Genomic DNA, 10884 nt, shown 5'->3' with positions numbered 1-10884 from the left:
GTGTAATTATGGTTCGTGAATGTGTTTGTGAATAAGATGATATGTAAGATGGTTGTGGGTTAATTCACATAGTTTTTTTTGTGATTAAATGGTGTTGAGTTTTATCAAAGATGATAAAAAAAATTGGCACCCTGAGTGAAAGGGTGTTTGCCGGGAGAGACTCTCTGTCTGTTTAATTGTCAGCACGTGTGTAAGTACGTGATGAGTCTGGCTAGAATTTGCTAAACTACATAAGGCCAACTCTTTGTTACCGCTCAAGTGTTGGGTGCGTGGGTCTAGTCCTGGTTGGAGGGAGAATGAATGCAAGTCTTAAGTTCCTACTTCTCTGAGTTCCCGATTTTCATTGTCCACCTTTTTTTTTTTTTTAGCAGTTTACTTGGAACACACCATTTTCATTCTCTTACAAATGGCGAAATGTGAGTACGCAAACTGCTCCAAAATCGAAAGTGGAAGTTAAAAATTGCCCTCGCAGCAGTGAGTGACCCAGCTGTCTGTGTATCATTGGCATGGAGACAAGTCCCGGTATACACGTGCTGACCCAACCAAAACACATTAGTGTAGGAATAACATCTGATCTGAACATAAGATCTGACAATGCTGCCGGTGATTGGCTGTAACATTACACGTGATTGCAGCATAGAGGAAAAATACATATGTGGTTACTAGAGACGTTTTGTGGTTACGCCAACAGACGGGGTTCACGTGTATCTGTGTTGTCAGCTGTAGTTGTGAGTTGTCGAACCGGTTAAAAAATGCCACCGAGGTCAAAAGTGTGGCTCCATTTTAGCAAGATTAATGCCAATCACGTGCGATGCAGTATATTCAAAAAAGTCATCATTGCTAAAGCTGGCAACACGACTAATTTGATGAAGCACCTGACCGTGCACGGAATCAATTTAAGAGCAGAAAGTTGCTCCGTGTTTTACTGCAAGAAGAGGGGACCGCAGCCATCCTCCTCTCAATATTTACGTCCGCCTGTGGACGTTACAGAGCCCAAACGGCCTGATTGAAAATCTCCAGCACCGGACTTCGGTGTATAACGATAATTTACGATACTAGTGTGTAGCTTTATTTTATGGCTATCAATGATGTTGCTAGGTACACGTCCTGCGTCCCTGACGCGTTAAAATCTGAAAGGACACACTAAACTCACTATCCATGCGTCCTGGGGACGCACCTCATTTTTCCCATGAAAAACGATACATTCAGGCCATCAGGGGCCCATGAAGGAAGGAAAAAACAACAAAAAAACAGCTGTCCAGAATCACCACAGGCCCTGTTTTTGTGAATGAAATAGCTGGGGGCGGGTCGGTAAGGTAACGCTGAGTGGCCTTGATACCTGTCAGTCATGATGAGTCGCGTCTTGTCATTAGATTTGGAATTTCATTTGTTTAATTTCAGATACATTTTGAACATACATGAATATATCCATTTATTATAACCATATCATACCACCACCAAAGGAGTTTAACACTCAATGAAATTTAAGAAATAGAATAAAATAACATAACATTTTTTTAACTGGGGAGTCGGGACCCATTGAATTTCCCAGGGACCCACTCAACTCACCACCTGTGGGTGCCGGGGACTCACTACATTGACAACCTATCAACATCACTGACTATGTAGCTAGCTCAATCAAAAGCTAACTAGAGATTGACAGTAATAAAGTTTAAAAGTAATAAAGTTTAGCTTGTAAAGATGTGCTCATGAATCAGGTCGGCTGGTTAAACAGCTCACCTAATGTTCACTGTTATATTTATCTTCTCCTCACAGTAGACATGTTGACTTTTCTGAAGAAAACTGCTAAGTGAAAAGGTCCTCAGTATGTTGCAGTGACCATTAGATATTGACTTGTCACTTGTTTACAAGTTTTCTTTTGCACTGGAAATTATTCATTGTTCATTTTTTCTGTAAGAAAACTGCTTGGAGTGGAAAAATACCAAAGCTGAAAAGTAAAACTCAAGAGTTGTACTGTAATATGTTACGTAATTTTCTTTTTTTTTTTAAATCGCTCAGCTACCGGTATCGAAAATTTTTGATTGATACACTATATTACCAAAAGTATTCGCTCACCTGCCTTTACTCATTCTATGAACTGAAGTGCCATCCCATTCCTAACTCATAGAATTCAATATGATGTCGGTCCACCTTTTGCAGCTATTACAGCTTCAACTCTTCTGGGAAGACTGTCCACAAGGTTGAGGAGAGTGTTTATAGGAATTTTTGACCATTCTTCCAAAAGCGCATTGGTGAGGTCACACACTGATGTTGGTCGAGAAGGCCTGGCTCTCAGTCTCCGCTCTAATTCATCCCAAAGGTGTTCTATCGGGTTCAGGTCAGGACTCTGTGCAGGCCAGTCAAGTTCATCCACACCAGACTCTGTCATCCACGTCTTTATGGACCTTGCTTTGTGCACTGGTGCACAGTCATGTTGGAAGAGGAAGGGGCCCGCTCCAAACTGTTCCCACAAGGTTGGGAGCATGGAATTGTCCAAAATGTTTTGGTATCCTGAAGCATTCAATGTTCCTTTCACTGGAACTAAGGGGCCAAGCCCAGCTCCTGAAAAACAACCCCATACCATAATTCCTCCTCCACCAAATTTCACAGTTGGCACAATGCAATCTGAAATGTACCGTTCTCCTGGCAACCTCCAAACCCAGACTCGTCCATCAGATTGCCAGATGGAAAAGCGTGATTCATCACTCCAGAGAACGCGTCTCCACTGCTCTAGAGGCCAGTGACGGCGTGCTTTACACCATTGCATCCGACGCCTTGCATTGCACTTGGTGATGTGTGGCTTGGCTGCAGCTGCTCGGCCATGGAAACCCATTCCATGAAGCTCTCTGCGTACTGTACTTGGGCTAATCTGAAGGTCACATGAAGTTTGTAGCTCTCTAGCAATTGACTGTGCAGAAAGTCGGCGACCTCTTTGCACTATGCGCTTCAGCATCCGCTGACCCCTCTCCGTCACTTTACGTGGCCTACCACTTCGTGGCTGAGTTGCTGTTGTTCCCAAACGCTTCCATTTTGTTATAATAGAGCTGACAGTTGACTGTGGAATATTTAGGAGCGAGGAAATTTCACGACTGGATTTGTTGCACAAGTGGCATCCTATGACAGTTCCACGCTGGAATTCACTGAGCTCCTGAGAGCGGCCCATTCTTTCACAAATGTCTTGTTTCACAGTCTGCATGCCTGAGTGCTTGAATTTATACACCTGGGGCCAGGCCAAGTGATTAGAACACCTGATTCTGATCATTTGAATGGGTGAGCGAATACTTTTGGTAATATAGTGTACCTAGCCCTAGTGGTGGCCTAATCCTTGTTTGATATCATGTGGAAAGTTTTACATTTTTTAAAAATGAAATGAGTCCAAAAATAACCATTACATGAATCCAACAATTAAATATTAGTAAAGTATAAGATATTGTTGTTGTTGTCATCATCATTAAAATATTTTATTTAACAACACTGATAACAGTATACTCACGATTCCTCACACAATCATGTGAGCAAGCTAGCCTTAAGCAGTCAATATATATACTTCGCAGCAGCACAGGACATCACACTCATCACTCATCACAATCGCCCAAAACAACCATGTTGCTGCTCTGTATTGTGTCCCGGTTGTGCCGCTAACGTTATGTCCTCCAGCAGGACGAACAAAATGAAAACTATGAATTATCTTTCTGACTGCTTCTCTCTGCTTTCCTTTGAAACTGATTCCAATATTGCTGAAAACTCCGTATTTCTTGTCCGAGCATGGCTGGCAGGGAAAGCTGTAAAATACATAGAAGTATTTTTTGTTTATGGTTGTATAAATGTGAGAATGAAATTTGGAAACTGTTATTGGACCAACCTGCTGTCAATCTTGCATTCTGGTTACTGATTGGTAAGGGAGGCCGTCCTCCGGTCATTTTACGTGTCTTAGCCAATCATAGATCAGCATGAAAAAATCCTAAATGCATTGAGTGAATGGAAGGAGATCCCTCCCACGGAGGACAGAAGCCCTCCATCCTCCTCTCTCTCTCTCTCTCTCTCTCTCTCTCTCTCTCTCTCTCTCTCTCTCTCTCTCTCTCTCTCTCTCTCTCTCTCTCTCTCTCTCTCTCTATATATATATATATATATATATATATATATATATATATATATATATATATATATATATATATATATATATATATATATATATATATATATATATATATATATATATATTATAAATGATACTGAGATTTGGTAATGATTTATTTCAACCAGTTACTACTTAAATTATAATGAAACCATTAAGGTGTAATCATTTTAGGGGATTTCTGTGTCCTTAAGGTTCAGATGAATTTTAATTTTGTTCTTCCCACACCTCATCCTTCTTCTCATCTTGCCTTCAGTCTGATAGACCGTATGCTTCAGAGGGATCCCAAGCGGCGGGCTTCCCTGGAAGAGATCGAGAGCCATGCTTGGCTGCAGGGGGTGGACCCATCCCCAGCCACAAAATATAGCACTCCCCTGGTTTCTCACAAGAACTTGTCCGAGGAGGAACACAACAGCATCATCCAGCGCATGGTGCTCGGAGACATTGCAGACCGAGAGGCCATAGTCGAGTAAGTTATATCCTGTTTGTCTGTCTGTGTGGCCTACAAACGTGGATTTGTGACTCGAAACTGGTTCTGTTTTTCTGCATTTGCCTGACTTGCATGAATTTTTTTTTCCAAGAGGAACCACAGAGATGAGCAGGCAGTGGTGCATGTTTTGGTGTTTAAATGCTGTAAAACTATGCATTCAGTGGCCACCTCTGTGTTCACAAAAATGTATACATGTAAATTGGTTGGCATCATTGGTTTAGTTTTCAATGCTTGACTCACACTGTTAGCACACACAGACACACACAACTGTTTTTTTCTTTTTGGTGGCAACTAGAGCAGAGTGCTGTGTCCTATTCCCTTTAGAAGCCAGGTGCACCAGGACGTGGCACATATTTAAGGATGCCAGTCGTCTTCGCCGAGGGACATGAATGTTGCTGGATGCTCTGCTCTGCCATTTCACTATCATCTGTCCCAACAACAAATCTGCATATAAAATTTTATACGTCAAAAGGTCATACACACAGTCAAGATTCATACAGTAAAATAATGATAAATCCTTCCTAGACATTCATTTTAGAAGCTTTAAGTTTAAATCTGTGGCCTTTGGAGAGTTTAGAACTACAGCATTTAGCTTTGTTGATAAATGTACCACGGTATGTGTTATTGTGACATCACTGCGTGCATGTAAATGTTTAAAATAACTGAAATAGCTCTAAAATCAGAATGTATGCATGGTGTTCCCACCTGTGTAGGCGCATCTTACTATCTTAATAACACATACTTTAAATATCAGGAAACAGGCTGCACCTGTTACTTCAGACCAGCTTTGTGTTTGTAGTGCATCACTTTCTGCTGCCTCAAGATAGCCATCAGTGGGCTTGACCATACCTGACTTTAGGACCAACATGCCCAGGGGCACACAGGTGTGCACAAGTGCATTTTACATTAGCAAAATGTGGGTGCTGGGCGTGAAAATGACAACTGTGTTGGTCTAACTAGAAATAGCGCTTGCGCTGTGCACTGCTCTACGCCAAGCCTAAGATAGAGCTCCTTATTTGACAATTGCTGTTATTCCTTTTATTCCCATTACATAATAATGTGGAAATCTCCTTTTTCAGAGGTAGAAAGAAATATATTTGGCAAGTTAAAGGTGTAAGCAAAGCTCACTGTGCATTCAGACCGAAAGCACACAAAGAGGGAAATCTGCCTTGTCCACCCTGTCCACGCCACCCAAGCTGCTTATGTTGCTTTTGTCACCCTGTTCGTTCTTGCTTCTAAATTTAAAGGGCCCGCATGCCACTGGTATTAAACACCACCACGCAACTACTCTATCTACCGACATCGTTGATCACGGAGAGTTACTTGATGGAAAGTTACTTGATTTTATTTACGGAATGATCAACCCAAATAAACACTGATTTTGCTGAATGTATGACGAAATTGTGTGAGTTGCAACGTTGCAACTCACACTAGTATGCAATAATTTCTCTCCTTTCTTACAAACATATTACACAATTAAAAGCTCACCAGGGAAACCAACGTGTAGAGTGACCTTCTTCCATGCATCAGCCGTCTTTAATTGATTCCTATACGTGAACAGGGTCAAATCGCACAGGACCGGCTGTTCTGCTACGACAGCAATCAACATTTCCAGTGCCATCTCAGAACAAATGTTGGACTCAAAATTATGCAGTTGTTCTCTGGGACCGTCCTGACCGAGGGACGACAGCAGAACGAGACATCCCCATTGGTTATTGCATGGCTTTTCCACCTGGACATGTCATAGCTCATTACATAAAGTTGGAGTTTTACCTTTTTTTCTCCTCCTAATCCACCTATTCCACCCACCTCCACCTTTTCCACTTTTCCTTCCTTCTCCACCTGGCTCCCAATATAAAGTGAATGACTTCTGGGATCATTTTCCTTTTTATGCGCCTTTGATCTGAACGCACAGTTATAGGACACTTACCTTTACACGACTCATACATAAAACATATGAATTTTGCTATGTTAATTATTGTGTGCACAGTATGCAGCTAGCAGTTGTTTCCCACTGTTGGTTGGAGTGAGGCTGTTGATTTTTACAAAGTCAGTAAGTTGGTCACAGCCCTTGTGATGTATTACCATAACATATGGGATGCTTCAGGGTTGTGATTATCCGATGACCATGACTTTTCTTGCTAATGACTTCCATTTATATTTATTAGCTTGTTTAACTAAAATATGGATTTTTAATTTTTACATCACAGTTATAATACTGGATTTTTCCTCAATTTTGAATCAGTAAAAATCCCAATTAACAGTGTCAACCCTAGCATACAGGAGTAACTCAGTTCAGTTCAGTTAACAGTTCTGTCATGTGTGAGATGGTCCGGTGGAATGCAAGTGCAGCTCTGTTAATCTGAATGTTGAAAATGGTTAAATAGCAAAAACTGGAGCCCGACCACCATATTGTTTGGCAAATATTATCTGCTGATTAGAACAAACACAGATACATTGATAATGTGTGTATAAGTTGTCCGATATGCACCAATATAAGCCATGTTTTTTAAGAGATCATACTGTAGAAAACAAAGCTTGGGCTTTCCAATAAAGTTGTTGTTGTTGTTTCGGTGCACTGATATCAGCAGATGTATCAGTATGGGCCTTATTCACTCCCTAATATCAGTATTGCCATGAGCCCCAAAAATCTGTCATCGGCAAGGGTGCATCTAAAACTACATTTGTTATCTTGCATCACAACCTGCTGGACAGGCCTGACCTGTGTGTTCTGGTGTGCGGTGGTGTTGGGTTTTCTTTTTTTTTTTTTGGTGGAACCTTAACAGCAGCACGCCTCCAACACTTTGTTGTCTACCTTGTGTTTGCCAGAGCAATTGCTGGAATATGTCCCTCCTCTGTTGTGTCTTCATTTCTGATTCTGATCAATTACAAGTTGGGACTAATACTTAAGTAATGAAATTTCATGGAAGGATAAATCCATCTCAACTCTGTGCATCAGTGTAATGCGGTTTGCAGTTGCCTGTTGATGGCAGTGTTTTGGCAGGGAACCTGCAAGGACCCTATTGTATTTCAAATGATTATTTGGGCCCGAGCAGGGAACCTGCAAGGACCCTATTGTTTTTCAAAGGATTCTTTATTTTTGTTTTGTTTTGTTTGTTTCTTTCCTTCGGACAAAATGATTGCATTTTTCACTGCCTGAACATACCCCAAAACTCACCAAACTTGGAATATAAGTCACACCTGGCGAAATTTTCACCACTAGGTGGCACTGTTATTAAGGAACGTGCGTTTTGGCTAATAACTCCCATATACTTTGTCGCACATTCAAAAAACGTATATCCACGCATTCAGTGAATTGTGCTGAGTCTCATGGTATAGGCCACGCCCTTTTCCGCCTACCGTTTTTTTTTTCACTACATCGTGCAATGAAACTTGGCACACAGCATCTGTGGACCCTCCTGACAAAAAGTTATTAAAAGAATTTCGATAGGCCAAACAATACACAAGTTATTAAATAACAACTTTCTGCAGATTTCCTTCCAAACAGGAAGTGTTGCATAGCTCCACAACGGTGTGTTCAAATGGCATGAAACTTAAGATAATACTTTGAAATGCGTTCCTGAGGATGTGTCCAAAAGTTTAGGCGATGACCACAAGGTGGTGCTCTTTAAATACAAATAGTTTATATCTCCACATGGGTTGGGCGGATTGACACGAAACTTGGTAAAATCATTGCCACTGCCCTCTTGAGGATATCCGACAAAGGACTTATCAATCGGCCACTAGGTGGTGCTCTGGTGCCAGTTAAAAATTATATTTGGCCCTGTGCCCACACCATAACACTTACGGAAATGAAATTCATAGGGGTGGTATAGACTAGCCCCTGCAACTTACACACCAAAAATGACTAGCAGGTGGTGCTTTTTTCCACGTGAAAGCGTTTTTGGCCCATAATTCACACATAATGTGTCACACATTGTTAAACCTTATATCTACATGTTCCCTCCATTCAGCTGAATTATTTGGTTTAGGCCACACCCACTTTCGAGTTAACTTTCCATTCGCAAAATTGCAACAAATGCAAAACCTACTTTTTCGAACTCCTCCTAAGCAATTTGACCAATTTGCACTAAACTTTGCGTGAAGCATCTGTGGAACCTCCTGACCAAAAGTTATCAAAAGAACTTTGATAGTCCATAAAACGGCCGAAATTTAAAACAACAAATTACTGCATATTGTGTTGAAAGCAGACAATCTTGTCCATCTTAATCTTAACAAAATACTGTCTGATTATCACGTAAATGTTCATAATTGTGTTCCATGGACTGATGAGGCTTTGTGTAAAATTTGGTGCAAATCGGCCAATAGCTGACGATTTGGTCGCAGTCTAATTGGTTTGAATGGAAAGTAAATGGGAAAATCTTAAAATCCTCCTCAAAACTCATCAGCTTTCAACCTCTTGTTGTGCTTCATGCTTTGAGCTACAGATTCCATTCCACCCTTTAAAGAGTCAGAAGACCTTGAACTGTTTTCAAACCATTACAGTTTTGGTTTTAAGGATTTTTAGGCCGTTTTGTGATTTTATAATGGGTGTGTATTGCATGAGCTAGAGTGCGTGACATCATCGCAAGAGTGTAGAGCAGCTGCAAGAACTGGAGAAAAAATTCTCTTCAGCTACTGGACGATGATACTTTCAGCTTCTTCCTTAAACCATTTCATCGAATTATGCCTCATGTGGACATTTTCGTCAGCCAGCTCCAGAAGCGGAGTCTTTGTCTGGGGAATCATGCAGCAGTACACACACTTTTTCTGACTTCAGCGTATATTACTTAATACCAGTGGGAGCAGGCCACCAAATTATACAGAAACAGCTTCTTCAGGGCGTTGCATGCGGAAGCCCTGACGGCAGCATGCCCCGAGGTGCGTGGACTGCGAGGGCCGTCCAACGCTGCTTGCAGCTTTTATTTCCTTTTGTATTTTGTTTTGAGTTAGTAAACATAGAGCTGCAGCAGTTCATTAATCAACTGGCAGATTAACAGAGAATTAAGTTCTGATAATCAGTTAATTGTTGAAATACCATTTGTCAGTTCCAGCTTCTCAGTTGTGAAGATGTTTCTCCTTGTCATATCTGAGAATGTTGTACTGTTGCTTGAACTGTGGGCTGTGGGGAATTATAACAGCCATTTTCAGTATAATCTTCACAATTACACAAAAGTAAAAAAAGAAATTGTGAAAATAATCGGCAGAAGAATCAATTGGAGTCATCTAATTCAGCTACCTTCCAACCATTTATCTTGTGCCGTGGTGTTGGAGGTGTGAACTATTTTTCAGTTGCTGTAAACTGGAGCTGTGGACACAGGATTCGGATTGTCTGAATTGGAGACATCTAGCACTCTTTCGTGGCCATGGTACCCCTGTTTGGAATTGTCTGTAACTCTGTTAATTTTTTCCCCTGTGTCTATGTACAATATGCTTTGTATTTGTACATGTCCCTGATCCAACTGTTTTCTTTCAGAGCCCTGGAGACCAACAAATACAACCACATTACAGCTACATACTACCTGCTAGCAGAGAGGATCTTGAGGGAGAAGCAGGAGAAGGACGTCCAGACGCGCTCGTCTAGCCCCAGCAATATCAAGGCACAGTTCAGGTAAAGAACAGTATAACCTTGCAAATCACTGTCACTGCAATAACAAAATGCAATGGCAGAGCCTGACTATTATAGCTGGACAGGGACAGACCTTTTCTGTGTTTTGGTCTGTGCGGATTTTTTTTTTTTTATAATGATGACCAAGTAAAAGACTCGAGGAAGAAATGTCATTGCTCATCATCATAATAACTATTTGAGTCGTAGTATGAGCTCAGGAAAGGGTAATTGACCTGTCTCAGTCCACCATCTCACGCAGCAGCTTGACTGGCGCCACTGTGCTGAGCCCAGACACACTCACTTAAGAATGGGTTAGATCTTCAAATTTTTGTTTTCATCTCAATTTTCAGTTTCATTTCCATTTCTGGGTTCACTGGGCCTCCACCTCCTGGGCCAAGGGGAAATGGAGCAAAGGGAAATGTTTGAACTATCAGCCAATTCAGTCTTTTCAATCTGGGTCTGTCTCGAATTTCCATCATTGTTCCAAAACACTCTAGTGCTTGACATTCCTCCCATTTCCATCTAAGGTAAGTGATGAAAGTGGCACTCCAGTCTGTCATCATCATAATAAAAACTACAAATATATATTATAGTTTCTCCCTTAAGCTATCTTTCGTCTTTGCTTCCTTGCCAACATTGTTTCTCTTCAAA

General features: G+C 41.2%; 1 protein-coding gene across 2 annotated transcripts in view; it reads left to right on the top strand.

Annotated features, from left to right (window-relative positions):
• snrka (SNF related kinase a) overlaps nucleotides 1-10884 on the top strand; it is a 55122-nt gene that overhangs the window by 32051 nt on the left and 12187 nt on the right. For both annotated transcript variants that reach the window (XM_037074088.1, XM_037074089.1), the window contains exons 5-6: nucleotides 4392-4604; nucleotides 10102-10236. In XM_037074088.1, the coding sequence (XP_036929983.1) occupies nucleotides 4392-4604; nucleotides 10102-10236 (348 nt within the window). The remainder of the gene's footprint in view (nucleotides 1-4391; nucleotides 4605-10101; nucleotides 10237-10884) is intronic.

This window comes from Acanthopagrus latus, chromosome 17 (assembly GCF_904848185.1).
Source record: "Acanthopagrus latus isolate v.2019 chromosome 17, fAcaLat1.1, whole genome shotgun sequence".
In the NCBI taxonomy this organism is placed as follows: Eukaryota; Metazoa; Chordata; class Actinopteri; order Spariformes; family Sparidae; genus Acanthopagrus; species Acanthopagrus latus.
Note: the sequence above shows the minus strand (reverse complement) of the source record. Positions and strands in the feature narration are given on the sequence as shown.